This window comes from Eurypyga helias, unplaced genomic scaffold (assembly GCF_000690775.1).
Source record: "Eurypyga helias isolate BGI_N326 unplaced genomic scaffold, ASM69077v1 scaffold4645, whole genome shotgun sequence".
NCBI lineage: Eukaryota > Metazoa > Chordata > Aves > Eurypygiformes > Eurypygidae > Eurypyga > Eurypyga helias.
Genome location: NW_010250814.1, coordinates 13,667 through 30,262, shown reverse-complemented (window position 1 = coordinate 30,262; position 16,596 = coordinate 13,667). Strand labels below are relative to the sequence as shown.

The following is a 16,596-nucleotide window of genomic DNA, read 5'->3' as shown; positions in this document are numbered from 1 at the left end:
AATGACGTTCTGATTTCATTATCTCTTCTGCTTTCCTCCGGCACTGTCCTTGTGGTTTGTTGACCTCTTGTGGATAATAGATAAGTCCGTTACCTTTATTTGTTGTGCATCATCTAATCCAAGAATGCTATAGCTTGACTGAAGAACTTTTAGTTTCCATACTCGAAAATGTGTTTAATGAGCAGCAGAGACAGACGTACAGGTTCCTCTACCCCTGTAATACCAAGGGACTGTGAGCTGCAGCTTTGAGATTTCCTTATCTTGTAGAAAACACCGCCAGCCTTTTTCCTATCTTTTTCTAACGGCTCTTAACAGAAAGGCAGTGTGAAAGTTAAACCTCTCTATATAACCCAGACTAAGAAAACTTAAAGACAGCCCAAAGCTTTTTTTCGGTTGGGTCCCAAAAAGAAAAGGCTGCACTCCCTATATTCCTTTTTTTTTGCTCTGACCATATATATGTGTAAATAAAATACATAAAAATTGTGTGCAGATCCTGTCAAGGATTTGTACTGGATGTTTTCCACATTCTTTCTGAATTCCTGTCATTACTGTTATTCAAATAGCTATTTGTGGAACTCCTGGTTCCCCTGCCATGGGGTGTCCCCTCTCCAAGTCTCCCATTCTTCCACTTCAAACTGCACTCCCCAAAGGTGACATTACCCGGTGACAGGCCACCAAGGTGGCTGGGGGGTGCATGACATACCAGGAGAGGTTGGGAGAATCAGGCTTCTTCACACTTTGGAAGAGAAGGCTAAATGTTGATCTTCTGGCTGCCTACAGCTACCTAAGGGGAAGCTGTGCAGAAGATGGAGCCGGATTATGGCAGGTGTACCAGAACAGGGCAGGAGGCAATGGACAGAAGCTGGAACACAGGAAACTCCAGTTGAGTATAAGGCAAATTTATTTTGCCACGGGAGTGATCAAACACTGGAACACATTGTAAGAGATGTTATGGAAACTCTGTCCTCGAAGATGTTAAAAATTTGACTGGACAGGTCAACCTGGTCCCTTCCAACCTACGTTGCTCTATGTTCATGATACTCAGCACCTCTACAGCAGCTGTGGGAAAAGCCTTTTCAAGCAGATGTGTCTGTTCCTTTGCCAGTCTTGGTACTTTTTAACCTGATCATGATAAACACATTTCTCTTTTTTGTTTCCTTCAGTTCTGGAGACAAAACAGCTGATCACTAGTTGAGGACACATTACTGAAGCCTCTTTTTTTTCCAAGGCATGATGCCTACTGTCTGTCTGTGTGATAGAATCAGTAACTGACCCAGAAGCAGCCAAGAATGGTTGTGTAGTCCATGCTGACTGCAGGGCTGGGGTTGGCACACAAGGTTGATCCCATAACAGGCTGCAAGAGAATTGGATTACATATTGAGTTAAAATCCCAGAATCACACAGGTTGGAAAAGACCTGTAAGATCATCCAGTCCAACCATCAACCCAACACACCGTACCCACTAGACCATGTCCTCACGTGCCACATCTACACGTTCCTTGAACACCTCCAGGGATGGTGACTCCACCACTTCCTTGGGCAGCCCGTTAAAATTTGGCCTTCTGTTAATAAATACACTAATTACTTGATACCCGGTTATCTAAAATACTTTGGAAAGTGTATCTTTTATTGTGCAGCAGTAACTGAAACCCCCCCTATGGATGATGTGGAAGAGCTGCCCTTTTTGGTGTTAGAAATCTTAACTGGAAGTGAAGCTTCCAAAGAAGGCTTCCTTCCTTCACGTTAGTTTAATTTAGAACTTAAAGTTTTAGAAAAATGGTTTTAAAAAGACTTCCTATCAACAAATGCAGGTTGCATTAGCCCAGTGCTAAAACATGATTTGAGTTATGAAAACATCACCTGATTATTAAATATGCGTTAGGACTTGCCACACAAGGAAACTTAGTGATATAATTACACCAGTATAATTATGCTGTGTCGACAAGCCCTTAGATGCAACTAGTTTGGCCCCTTCTTATTTAGTAACTCATTAGGCCTCTGACTGCACATTAAAATTGCATAATTCTTTGCTAAAAAAACTTCAGTGTGCAAGTTTAGTGCTGACTGGTAGTGCTTCTGGGGTGCTGAGCAGAGCAGCAGTTAAGCTTTAAAAAGTGATGAAGAACAAAAGAAATGAATGCTCTAAGTCTGGGAAATGGTTATAAACCAAAATGGTCCTGAAGAATCATCATCACGCAATTGCATGGATTTTGGAGTAGAGCTGAGCCACGCTCGTTCAAAAGTGCAGCTCGTTCACACCTTTTTATACTGGGACTGTCTTGGCCCGCTGGCTGCTTGAGTCACTCTTCTCTCCGTGTGACCCACAGTGACACACGGGAGTCGGAGCACGCACACGGGCAGCCGTGTGTTTGCAGGCATGTTTTCAGTTTGCAAAACTCTTATTTGTACTCGAGCAGAGTTCCTCTACCACCCCTTTTCTCCTGCTGCTCTCTTTTGGCAAAGTACTGTTGCCTGATGTTTCGCTTTGTTTCAGAAAACTGCCGCAAGAATGTTATTTTTCCATTGTCTGTCATCTTCTAGGTTTCTTTTTACTTTAGAAATGACAGTTCTTAAGTGTGACAACTATGAATGTTTGTTCTGTGTAAATTGGATGAATTATAATAGGAGGTCTGTTTTTTCATGATTAAAATTAAGTCTGAAGACAGTGAGTGGCACCTCATTCAATACCCGTCTTACCTTACTTCACACCTTTAAAATAGGGCTCTTAATGGTTTCAATCATCAAATCAGGGCTGAAATATTCTCATTATTCATATTCTCATCCAGCAAATGAGTGAGATGCTTCTGAGACTGATCACACGGGTGCTCCGGTTTACCAGTCTTTCATCCTTCTTCTAATTCATTCTTCCCCTGACAGCTCTTTAAAAAGCAAAATCCAGGTATGCATGTAGGTTTTGCAACTCTTGGAAATACTGTCTCTCCAAAAGCATCATCTGTGTTTGTGAAGGAGCCTCTGAAAAACGGGAATGGAGCAAATAACGCATGTTGGGGTAGGAATTTTGGCGGGTTACCTGGGGCAGGGTGTCACCTCGAGCTCCAGTGCCCGGCGTAATGCGCCCTGCCATGCTGCAATACCTCCCCGAGTAGGAACCTTTCCCTAAGAAGAGTGTTCTCATATCAGTACGGCTTCTGTCACATTTAAAACTGAGCGAGTGGTGGGCATTACACCGGAGTGCTTGAACAAGCAGTTGGGGCAGCTGAATCACTCTGACGGTAGCAATTCATGTTTTACAGTTGAGGCTCATGGTTTTTTCTTTGACAGAGAATAATAATAGAGCACTATCCTCTCCTATCAGTCCCAAATTCACTATTTTGTGACTGTACTTCACAGCTGGTTGGCGTTAATACGTTTTATACAAGATAGTTTGATTTGGCGTTCTTAATTTGAGGCAGTACTCCAAAAAGTGAGTTCAGATCAACGGTTGTAATATTTATTTTTTTCCCTTGAAGTTCAGTTCACACCCCTCAGTTCTATAGTTAAGGCAGACATACGTGTTTTATGCGGCAAATATATGGCTTGACTGTTTATCGGGTCAGTGCTGCTGTTTATTAAACAGTACTTATCTCTGTGAAGCAACACCCTGCCCTAAATAAGTTTGCCTAGGGAGTTGAGCCAGAAATAGCTTCCTTTTTTAACTTTCTCTTTTTTAATTGGATTGTGGGGAAACAAAAAAAATAAAAAAGAAGTTTTAAATTAAAATTGGAGGGCTGGAGCACCTCTCCTATGAAGGGCTGGGGGGAATTGGGCTTGTTCAGCCTGGAGAAGGCTCTGGGGAGACCTTATTGCAGCCTTCCAGTACCTGAAGGGGCTACAAGGAAGCTGGGGGGGGACTTTTTACAAGGGCCTGTAGTGACAGGGCAAGGGGGAATGGGTTTAAATTGAGAGTGGGGAGGTTTAGATTAGATATCAGGAAGAAGTTCTTCCCGGAGAGGGTGGTGAGGCACTGGAACAGGTTGCCCAGAGAAGCTGTGGATGCCCCACCCCTGGAAGTGTTCAAGGCCAGGCTGGATGAGGCTTGGAGCAACCTGGTCTAGTGGAAGGTGTCCCTGCCCATGGCAGGGGGGGTGGGAATGCGTGGGGTTTAAGGTCCCTTCCAACCCAAACCATTGTATGATTCTATGAAAATACAGGGTGCATGTAGTGCTCTCTTCTGAACAGCTCGATGCCTTTTTTTTTCTCCATCAGACAGGCAGGTTGTACAACTTTGATCACATTTTTCCCCAGGAGACTGTACTTCTTTCAGCATTTCATGGTATTCTCAAAACCATGCCCTCGCTTCTATTTACTGTTTGTCACTACAACTCCTTTGATCACATTTTTCCCCAGGAGACTGTACTTCTTTCAGCATTTCATGGTATTCTCAAAACCGAATATGTGCCCTTGCTTCTATTTACTGTTTGTCCCTACAACTCTGGTGGGGGAATGTAATGCTGTTGTTGAGCAACATGTGATTGGGTTGATCCCTGAAGACTTACAGATACGGCTTCATTACGCCGCTGTCAGAAGAAGTAAATGACCCCATTTTAATACAGCGGGAGGAGGATGTATTTCTTAATTACAGCATTAGTTTTGCAGCATAAATAGCTTGTGAGGAGCTTCCCCTCTTCATGATGCCAGTCTCTGTACTTCCAAATGTTGTAAGCTTTTTTTGTGTGTGTGTGTGTTTCTGAAAACCAAGTTGTGACATAATAAATCTGGCACAGAAAAAGGAAAGGCAAAGGAATTAGGATGTGGCAGTAGAAACAGAAATGTTAGAAGGCATAAAACAGCAAAAAGAATGGAAATGCTTAATACTGATGAGATGATAGTTGGCCAGGTAGCAGTGGGAAAGCAGTACATAATGTAGCTAGAAAGCAGTGTGTGGGTAACGAGAAACAGAAATGTTGAAACACAAATGCCAGGAGCCTGGGCAGAAAATTAAAATACTTTCGAATGGGTGGTGCTCTGGGGCTTATGGAATGACACAGAAAAATCATAGAATAATGTTAATGACTAGGACATGGTTTTCAAATGGGAACTTTCTGTTACGGAAAGATGGAAATGAAAGTATGTGCCGTGATGAGCTGTAAAGCATTAAGCAACAGAATGGCTGAAATCATAGGTGGGAGCCAGATTTCTTTGGGAAAACAATGGTAAACAAGATTCTGGTGGGGTAGAGGTAGATGCTTGGTGTACATCCTCTTGGTCTGATTTGGAGGTGGATAATAGGAACCTTTGTCATCCTGCAAGTATAAATATTTGTGGGAGTATTTTCAGTTTTACTTGCCAGCTGTAGTGATAATACTGTAAATAACTCTGTTAGCTGTCCACAGCAGAGGGTTCTTTCCACATAATGGCATAGAAACTTTGTCACACCAAGCAAGGGGAGATGGTAGTGGTGGGGGCCACCAGAGCGAGTTAATCACCTTCAGAAAAATACCTGAAGTAAGCAGAGTTCTGTAAGTATTGGGAAAAGGTGACAGATCATATCGTAAAAAATCGAGACGTGCAGGAGTTTAAAAAACCAAAACTTGCCAAAGCTGGAATGGAATTGGAGTCAGCAACGTGTTTCGACTTGCCTTCAGGGTTGGAAATAGGAAAGGTCAGGTGCAGAGGCAGATGGGCTGCGCGCGGTGAGGACTGGGTTTAGAGGGAAGAGCCTAGAGCTGTTGTGAGGAAACTAAGAAAACACTTCATTTCTCAGTACAGGTGTTGACACTGCAAAGGCAAGAGGATAGGGATAATATTCAAATGAGAATTGCTGTATTTCCATTGAAAGCAAAACTGAAGGAGTTAGCGTATTTAAACTAAGGGGGCAGAATAAGCTTTTATCATAGAAATGTGAAAGTTTAAGTCATGGAAATGCAAGTGTTTAGCAAGAAGCATCTGTAACATCTTGATCAAGGTAGTGCTGGAGAATCACAGATCTTCATGGCAGTGTTTACAAGAGGGAGGGAAAAAAGCAAATTGAAGTTCTGTATTGTGACATCAAAAGGGTGCATGCCCCAGAATATATTTGGAAGACAATATCTGAAACAAGTTTCCCAAATGTAAAACAAATGAGAAAACCCAATATTTCTAAGAATAAAAGAATAAAATAACTAACCGAACCGTGTATCATATTCCCAATGTCAAACCAAACTATCTGGATTCTGATTAAGTATCTGCTGTTTGTGGAAATTGGTGCTGGAAGTCAGACTAGTAGGACAATAAAAATAGGTAAGGAGATGCTGGAGCACCTCTGCTACGATGAAAGGCTGAGAGAGTTGGGCTTGTTCAGCCTGGAGAAGAGAAGGCTCCGGGGAGACCTTATTGCAACCTTCCAGTACCTGAAGGGGCTACAGGGAAGCTGGGGGGGACTTTTTACAAGGGCCTGTAGTGACAGGACAAGGGGTAATGGGTTTAAATTGAAAGTGGGGAGGTTTAGATTAGATATCAGGAAGAAGTTCTTCAGGGAGAGGGTGGTGAGGCACTGGAACAGGTTGCCCAGAGAAGCTGTGGATGCCCCATCCCTGGAAGTGTTCAAGGCCAGGCTGGATGAGGCTTGGAGCAACCTGGTCTAGTGGAAGGTGTCCCTGCCCATGGCAGGGAGGTTGGAACTAGATGGGCTTTAAGGTCCTTTCCAACCCAAACCATTCTGTGATTCTGTGATTAGTGGGAAACTGCCACAGGGAGTGGTTAAGAGTGAAGAGAGGAAATGATGCTACTAAGGTTGGGAATCATCTTGTTTATTCTTTCAGTAACAATCTTTGCATAAATGTTAGGAATGAGTATATGAAACTTCATCGTGGGGCATAGGAAGCATTGTCAGAAATGGAGAACCTGAGCATCACCTAGAAAGGTGTAGGGTAATAGATATGGGTTTAAAAAAAAAAAGTGTGTGTGTATATACATCTTAAAGATTATGTAGCTGGGAGTTTAACAGTGAACTGGGAGATGATCAGTCAAACAACTGAGGTGGGCACACATGTACTGACTGGTCCCTGGATGGCCAAGAGCTGCCATTATAAGGCGATGATCCAACAGGCAAATGCAGTGAAGGGCTCATTAACCCAGCGTTTCTGCTTGAGAGATGAAAGCATCAGTGCACTTTTGCTCGACCCTGATGGGGCTTTGTGTAGAATAACACTTGGTCTTGTTAAGGAAGAATGAGTTTAAAACACATGCACATTTTGAAAAATGGCTGGAAGGATGAGACTGAAGTCTGGTTTGTAGGAGGCTAACAGAAGTACCAGAGCCTGGAATTAAGAATTAAAGGGGTTTTTGTTTTAAACCTAAAATACAGTAAGGAGTACATCATCTGAAGGTCAGTCAGTATAGGCTGCCAATGGATAAATAAAAATGGAAGAATATTTCTGATCATTAGAGCATCACAGTTCTGGTGGAAAGCGAGGGTGGAAAAGTGGTGACTGATCTGTTAATGAAGGGATGTGTATTGTTTCTGGTGCTAGCAGAGGACTGAATTTGATAATCCCAGGAAACCACACCTGGATTCTTAATTAAGTAATGAGAAGCCTCCTGGGTTATTTCACACGTGAAGATTTCACTGCAAGTTGTTACTGCTGTAGACCATGGAAAACCTGAGTAATGATGCTGAATACTCAAGTTAAGACCTTAACGCACTTCTCCGTGGATCTTTTAATGGAATTCCTAGATTGAAACGACTGCAGACAACTCTTATGCTTGTGCTTCATGTTGTCTGGGCTACGGTTGGCATTTGAGTTCAGGAATACAGTACAGCAGCAGTTGACTGTTAGCTCTATTTGCTTTCTGTTCAAAGGAAGCACTAGGATATGGTTTAATTCTAATACACAGTGTTTGCCAGGGAGCTGCAACGTGCAGGAAGGGCTCCTGGGCTGCATTCCCCTCTTGGGCAGGCTGTGCAGGGTGGTCGTTAATGTATATAGCACACGTCATACTGGTTTAAATACATGCAGCTCATCCAGATGGGATCGCAAAGGTCGTTTAAGTGGTACAAACTCCATTTTACATTGTTTGCTCAAATGAATGTGGTCAGATGATTTGCTTCTGTGTTTTGAAACCGAGGTTCTTCCCTGCAGTGAAGTTCTGGTTCTCGCTTTCCCAGCAGTGCCTGCTTGGTCTCTCATATTCCCACCCAGCTGACTTGTAGTATGGGGAAATGCAGCTGATTTAAGATTTTGTTCAGTAATCAGGACTAGGAAATACAGCAAATGGTGAACCATCATGGGAAGAAGAGAGACAGAAGTCATGGACTCCTGATAGCTGGGTTTTCTCAGGTGTTTGGATTGGTTAAATAAGTTAACAGTTTAAATGTGCTGTGCTTCATTGGTCAAATAGCCTGGAAATTTATTTAACTGTCAGTTTGATAGAGTTAACTTGTGATTTCTCTGTTTGCAGTGCTTGCACCTCCTCCACCGTTGCCACCACCAATACAGGGATATGCCTTTAAACCCCCTCCTCGACCAGATTTTGGCACTTCTGGAAGAACAATCAAACTGCAGGCCAATTTCTTTGAAATGGACATTCCTAAAATAGATATCTACCATTACGAATTGGATATAAAGCCAGAAAAATGCCCTAGAAGAGTTAACAGGTAATACTGTGCTTTGCTTTTCCTCAGTTTATTTACATTCATGTTTTGCTTTAAAAATGCCAGAGCCACGTGCCAGACTTCATGGATGGGCTTGGAGGATGTGTCTGGTTTTAGTCATTGTGCTTACAGCTTCTGACTTAAAATGCCTATTGATGGACATGTATTTTCTCCAAGTCTTTCTGTACCAATCCAAGATTTGAGTGCTAATCGTCCCTTGTTTTGATTGAACTTGTCAGCATCTTAAGATGCTGCTCAAAGCCACTGGTGACAGACGGATCAACTGTATTAACCCTGGTGGACTTAGGTCAGTATAAGCCAACTTGATAAATATGATTCGTAGTATTGCATGGTTAAATGTTGGAGTGCAGGGGGCTGACAAGTCCTTCCACAGGGAGTTGGCATTACCAGCTTGTTTTCCTACCTTCCCCTAAGGACAAGGGGAGGCAAAACCCATTTGTTTGTACTGCTGCGAGAGGATTGTGGAGGGACTAAATTAGGTAAGAAATTATGCTTCATCAGTAGATCCTATATAAGGGAAAGATATGCTCCCGAAACAGATAGCAAGGTGAAAACATGGATCAGTTGGCCAAGGAAACAAGCAATTATGTTTTCCATTTTGCATATGTGCCTTATTAGTCACAGTGTGGCAACCTCATTGACTTGAAAAAGGGTGGTGTTGCCAGAAGTGAAACTTGAGAACAAGACTTGGCACTAACTGGAAACCACAAGTGTCTTGTTCGGAACTACCTACATCTTGACTGTAGAGGATCGGAATGGCATGTTTATGTATTCAGGAGCAAAACCTTTCCTTGTTAAAAAAGGTTACATGGGTGGAATATGTAGTCATGGACATCAAAAAAGCCTGAAATCCAAAAAGCCACCTGAAAGCCAGAGTTTTCTTAATGTGCATTAATAAACTGGAGTGCATTATCCATTGTTGAAAGGTAACTACAGAATTGGTAATGATAGCGTTTTCATAAAGCAGCATCACTCCTCTTTGCTGTCCTGTTTGGTTTTTTTTCTGTGGTGGTCTTATTATAAGCTTAATTTTTAAGGTAGTTGAGAACTGAATTTAATTTTAAAAGCAAACGCTGTTGTGAGTGTATTAAGCTGAACTCTCTTCATGCCCAAGGGCAACCCTGCTGATTTCACGGGAATACTCTTACTGCATCGAAGTGCTGAAAAAAATCTTCAGCAGCCACTTTTTTCCTAGTGGGAGCCGTGAGAGCTTTGCTTTCAGTAACTGATAGCCCTGGCAACTGGCGTGCTGCTGACTGATGCAGGTTGCCGTGCCTCTAGCTGCTGTGGGAGCTGAGTGCTGGGAGAGGCTACAGCTCTTGTGTGTGGTAAAGTTCTGTGTGATCACCCTCATTACAGTCCAGCGTGTGTGTGCTTGTTCGTCAGTGGCAGAGAGCATGATTATTAAATAACAAAGCAATTTTTCTCACTGAAAAGGCAGATCATATTCTGTAGCAAGTTCTTTCTCCACTGACAGCTTCTGACCTGCTCTGCTTTGTCAGGTTAATCACTCCCTCTGTTGTGGTAACAGGAGCAAGTATAAATCTACATAGATTAAATGTCTTGTGCAGTAAACAAGGATGTCATAAATGCATTTGACAGTGGTGTGGTGTTTCTCAGTGCAGTGTGGGAAGAATACAAATTGGATTCACTTAACAAAGTGTATGTTTTACTTCTTGAGTGCTTATTCCTGCATGCATTACTCTGTAGTTGTGCGTGCGCTCACCTCTGTATGCCTGGGGTTTTGTGAGCCATGGCCTTTCAGCCCTACATGTGTACCTATATTTTTGTGTGTATAGGATTATGCAGGATGCACTTGTAGTCCAGTTCTAAAGGATAATTCTCTAGTATCTTGGTTATATAATTCAGATGTATATTTATAGTAAATAGTTTTTATCACTACTTTATATGTGTAACCTCTGGAAAGGATAGAAGGAGATCTTATTTTTGTCTGTGTTACTCCCTCATCTGTCCCAGTTTTGTTCTTCAGTTTTATTCTAGGACTTATTGCAGCTTGGATTATGCCCCTGCAGCCCCAGCGCAGGGATGTGTACATGGCACAGGCAAGTTCCACGCTGATGAGATGTGAGCTGGAGCAGAACTTGCAAACACATAGCTGAGACACTGTGCTGCTCTGCAGAATTAACACACGATTCTTCACGTGTCACAGGAAGACCAGATCCATTTGGGTGGTTAAATAGGGAAAGTGGACGATGTGAATTTGATTCTGGACTGTGGATGCCCTTGGTGTAATTCATGAGAACAGTTAGGACTCATACAGAGTTTAAGATAAACTCTGCTTGCAGTTGCTGGCCCCAGGTTTTTGGTGTGCATACATGATCTCAGTAGTTACAAAAGGCTGAAGTTAGTGTATTGGTCAATAACTCTAATTTTAACTTTGCATGGAGAAAATATCTTAGTTTTCATTTCACGAAGATGCTCAGAGGGCTGGAGCACCTCTGCTGTGATGAAAGGCTGAGAGAGTTGGGCTTGTTCAGCCTGGAGAAGAGAAGGCTCCGGGGAGACCTTATTGCACCTTCCAGTACCTGAAGGGGCTACAAGGAAGCTGGGGGGGCCTTTTTACAAGGGCCTGTAGTGACAGGGCAAGGGGTAATGGGTTTAAATTGAAATCAGGGAGGTTTAGATTAGATATCAGGAAGAAGTTCTTCCCAGAGAGGGTGGTGAGGCACTGGCACAGGTTGCCCAGAGAAGCTGTGGATGCCCCATCCCTGGAAGTGCTCAAGGCCAGGCTGGATGAGGCTTGGAGCAACCTGATCTAGTGGAAGGTGTCCCTGCCCATGGCAGGGAGGTTGGAACTGGATGATCTTTAAGGTCACTTCCCACCCAAACCATCCTGTGATATGATTTAAGATGTCTCCACACACAGCTGAGAAGCACCATCGCTATATGTGGTTTGAAGCTTGAAAACCTTAATTAAGTGGAAGTGTTAATTTTTATATGATGTTGTTTGCATTTGGAAGAAGCTGCTCAGTAAAAGAATGGGTTTTCCATTGCTCAGTCTTTAACTCCAGGTTGAAAAATACCTCCCTCCTTTCACCCTCCAAATGATGTGCTTGTTCAGTCACACATTGCAGGCCCGAGACAGGAAGTACCTGGTCAAGTTTTATTCATACTTTTCAGGAGCTCAGGCAAGTTTCTTTCAGTGGTCACATCTTAATGCCTTGCCACACAGCAAAGAAACTGTCAGTTACCCAGTCTTCCTTCTTTTCTTGAATGAATTGGTAGTTCCATCTCAGTGTTTTTGCGTTGCTATATCTAACTGTGTGGTGGGTTAATTGCTTTTCTAAGTCAGGGTGTATGAAATACTCGTCTGCAGCCTCTCTGAGCTGCTGGTTGCCAACAGCAGGGAAGAAACAGCGGGTTTTGTCTCTGTCAGTTTTAACTTCATGCCGTTTTGCACCAAAGCTCTATGTTAAGGATCTTGTAGGCAGCGTATTGCAGACCACTGATGGATTTCAGATTTTACAACCTTGTGACACAGGTAGCCTGATGAACGTCTCTTTGGGACATTTGGACCAAAGACCTTTGGCATCAGTGTTGTTCCAACAGACCTGGCGTGAGGTGGTGTACTGCTTTGCGTGACCAGTGTGTAAACACTGTGGTTCAGCAAGAACTTTGTGGGTGGTTACCTCATTCAGACAAGCATGTAACCTAATTCCAGCTATGTGTAAATGAATTTATATTTTTAATGGGTGTGAATCCCAGTGAACGTGCACGTCCAGCTTTGATGGATGGGTCCCACTTCTGTTGCATATGTGAAAAAATGGCTTTTAAAAGGAATCTTTCTCAATGTGATGCAACAAGTTTACATGTGACTCTAATCATAGAGCTATTGTCCTTATACTGAGGCTGTAAGGTTGGATATTGATTTTTTTGAAAGCTTCTCAGACTGCTGAGCTTCTGGTCCCTGCTCCTCTGCAGAAAGGGCTATAGGACGGGAGCAGAAGCCCCAGGGGAATGCCAAGCACCTCTTGTTTTGAGGTGCTTGAGAGAGCATGAGCTTTCGCTTTACCAGTTTCAGTGGATCACAGGAAAGAGAAAGGAAAGTTTCATTCTGAAAAAGCTAAAAACAGCTGCTTTGAGAAAACAGTTTAGGCTATAAAAAGTGTTTCCTTAATGCAGATCAGTCAAACAAATCTTGCCTTTAATGCCCTACAGTGGGCAACCCTTTCATTTGCCTAATGCCTCTGTTCATAAATATTAGCGTTCATTTGCCGCTTAAAACCAAAAGTGAAATGTGAGTTAACGTAATCTTCTTGTCTTCGCAGAGAAATAGTGGAGCATATGGTTCAGCACTTTAAAACCCAGATTTTTGGGGATCGCAAACCAGTGTTTGATGGAAGAAAAAACCTTTATACAGCTATGCCGCTTCCCATCGGGAGAGATAAAGTAAGTTTTAAATAGAAAAGTTTCTAATTGGCTTGCAGTGTGATATTTGCAGAGCCTTTCTAATAACTAATGGGAACTGATTGTGTATTTCTGGAACAGATGTCTCCTGTTGCCACTTTGCCCAGAGTGTGGCTGTCCAGTAGAGAAATGTGAGCTTGTTGCCAGCGCTCACTCCCCTTTCTATATCCCTCCTTTCCTTCCTTTCCTTCTCCCTGCTCACGTAGCTGCTGGTTTGGTGAGCTGGATCAACTGCCCAAAGCAGAGGACAGGCTCCATCCTGGCACTAGGGGGAAAGCGAACACACGGTTGAGTTTGGGAGAGGGGAGTGGAAGCACCCCCCTGGGCAACAGCAAGCTGTTGTGTCAGCTCCTTAATCTCCTCAAAGCCCACTGTAAGCTGATTCTCACTATCAGCTAGCTGGAAAAACTCCTCCATCCCTCCGTTGGCAGAATGGAACCTCTTCCCTCATCCTTTATAACGTGAGAGCCAAATTAATTTGAGCTGCACGGGTTAAGACCTGCTACCTTAGCCCCGGGGCAGTTGAAGAGGACTTGCACGTTCTGTTTGCCAGCCCTGAACCTGGGGTGGTGACCTCTTTGGTCACTTGGACTGTAGTTGCCACGTGTACCCACCTCTGTGCCCCTTGACTGGTGAAGCAGAAGGGGCTGTATTGGAACATGCTGGCACACAAAACACTATGAAATTGTTTTTTCTCTGTGGTCTACTACCAGACTGAATTTTCTGTGGCCTTTTTTATTTAGATGATGAACACTGGAGGATGCAGCCATTCTCATTACACTGTGGCAGTTCCCAGAGGCCGTTACACCCTTCTGCTGTGGGTGCAAGGGGAGGCACGGACAGTTACAGGGAAAGACTATCCAATCCTGTACAAGTCAATTACAACCAAACTAGACAAAAGTAAAATGTAAGGGGGAAAGGGAAAGACAGAAAATGTGGAACAGAGCTTAGGTCTTCTCAAATTGATCAGCAGTATGCTACAGAATAGTTCGTGCAGTCCCTCACTGTCTCATATTGTATGCCTGTGCAGTGCTTGACATAGTTAATCAAGCTCTTGATCTCATAATTAGGTAAGCTTTATTTCCCCTAAATGTATTTAAGTGTATGTCATGCAGTAAAGGTCAGTCTCTACTCCAGTCTTAATTATTTTACATTCAGTGATAAGCTGATGTCTAGGAAACCTAAAGGAATAACTTAAAAGTATTAGAGAGTTGTGGTTTTGGGTTTTTTTTCCACTTTCCAGTTCCTGCATATTTGACATGCAAAGGTAGAATGGTACTGTAAGTGTCTCCTAGGGAATTAAACAAGTCCTCTGGATGCACTCAGAGTCACCTTACCACTGTAATACTCTACAGGTTGTGAGTGACTGACAGTGCATTTTATGACAAGTGTAAAGGTCAGCATTTGTTAAGGAAAGGTAAATGAAAAATTGTTTATTTATGAAGGGTAAATAAACTCGGATCAAATGAATTCTCAGATCTATGGAGACTTTGTGAGATGCAAGTTGACCTTACTGTGATTGAGAACTGGATGACCTGGAGAAGAGAAGGCTCCGGGGAGACCTTATTGCAGCCTTCCAGTACCTGAAGGGGCTACAAGGAAGCTGGGGGGGACTTTTTACAAGGGCCTGTAGTGACAGGACAAGGGGTAACGGGTTTAAATTGAAAGTGGGGAGGTTTAGATTAGATATCAGGAAGAAATTCTTCCCGGAGAGGGTGGTGAGGCACTGGAACAGGTTGCCCAGAGAAGCTGTGGATGCCCCATCCCTGGAAGTGTTCAAGGCCAGGCTGGATGAAGCTTGGAGCAACCTGGTCTAGTGGAAGGGGTCCCTGCCCATGGCAGGGGGGGTGGAGCTAGATGGGCTTTAAGGGCCCTTCCATCCCAAACTATTCCATGGTTCTACAACCTCCCCCTTCTGTTCTTTCCGTGTCTGAATGTCTCCTGACCAAATAGGACTAGATTCTTAATGCTCTGGATTTTCAAGCCCATGTATACCAAATCATACATGATAAAAATGAAGTCTAGTGACAGTGTGCCAGCAGGAAATGGTTGTCCCGCCCCGATTCCTTCGTGTCCATGCAAATGAGTGTTGTAACCTCCACCTCGGAAAAGGCTGACCTTAATGATTGTGTTAACGAATTCATGTGGGACAGAACTCTCTGGCCAGTGCAGTCATCATTTGCAAGGGGCAGCCACTGAGGAGAGTGTTTTCAGTCGAGGTTAGCACAACACGGTTCAGACAGATTCATCTGTGCCTCACATTTAGGCTCACTCTTAATAAACTTTTATCTTTTCCCTATCTCCCGTGGGATACAGGACTTTGGCCAGTTTTCTGCCATACATGTATTAATGTTGCTACCTTGGAGGAAAAAACTAAGAGAGAGAAATCTTCAGCCTTTTAAAATTGGACGTGTGAAAATATACCTTAACGAGGGACGTTTTTACATCATGCTAAGTGGGTTTAAGCATGGTTTAAGCCAGTATAAAGCTTGTAGGTATGAGGGCTTTCCTCCAGCACAATTAGCTTAGGTTTCTTTGAGGGGTTTTTTTTTGGCTGTTCTGCACTTAAAGAATGTAGGAAGTTTCCTGCACATCTGGTTACATTTAAGATGATATTGAGAAGATCCATGAACATACAATGATTAATAGATGATCGTTAATCTAAGTGGAAGACCACCTTGATTTATTTGCAGTGAGCATGGGTAGTGGAAGAACTGATGCTCAACAGAAGGCTGTCACCAAACTGCTAACATTTTTTTTCCCTCCTGTTGCACTTTGATGCACACTGTCCTCATCTCTTGGAGGTGGTTGTTCTTCTGGGGTTGGTGTTCTTTCTTTGGGCTTTTTTTTTTTTTTTTGCTAGCAACCCTGCTTCTTTTATAACTTTTTCTATTATATAAGTACTCTTTCTGCTTGGCCTTCATGGTTTTCATACCCTGTTTTCATTCCTTCCTTATCGTACCTTATTTTCACTCTTTAATTCCGTCATTTCTTAGACCTTTCAGAACAAATCTGGAGTATGTCAATATTAATGGAATGTTTTTGTAGTTTTTACTTATGCATATTGAGAAGAAAGAAGTGTACAGGACACTGTTAATGTATAAGGATGTTAATAGTCTCCCCTTTCCTCGTAGGTTCTAACAGAAGCCCAGGGCTGCTCTAACTGTGGGTTTGTGCTCAACTGCTGCGTTACTTGTGTATTTCCCTAAAATGTCCTTCTACAATTAAAAGCTAGAATTAAATTTTAACTGAACTTGAAAGTTTTCTTCTTACCTAGCTAGCAAGATTGAAGAACAACTGATATATCTTAACATACATCTCAAGCGGGCTTTAATTATAAAAAGAGTAATTATGAGTAGAGACGAGCTGCAGTGTGCTCAACTGCTGCGTTACTTGTGTATTTCCCTAAAATGTCCTTCTACAATTAAAAGCTAGAATTAAATTTTAACTGAACTTGAAAGTTTTCTTCTTACCTAGCTAGCAAGATTGAAGAACAACTGATATATCTTAACATACATCTCAAGCGGGCTTTAATTATAAAAAGAGTAATTATGAGTAGAGACGAGCTGCAGTTT

At 42.8% G+C, this 16,596-nt stretch overlaps 1 protein-coding gene across 1 annotated transcript in view; it reads left to right on the top strand.

The window, feature by feature from the left end:
* The first annotated feature begins 6,987 nt into the window (after positions 1-6,987).
* Positions 6,988-16,596, top strand: part of LOC104509760 (protein argonaute-2-like) — a 22,338-nt gene continuing 12,729 nt past the window's right edge. The window contains 3 exon segments of the mRNA XM_010151799.1: positions 6,988-7,010; positions 8,372-8,575; positions 12,883-13,003. Coding sequence (XP_010150101.1) covers positions 6,988-7,010; positions 8,372-8,575; positions 12,883-13,003 — 348 coding nt within the window.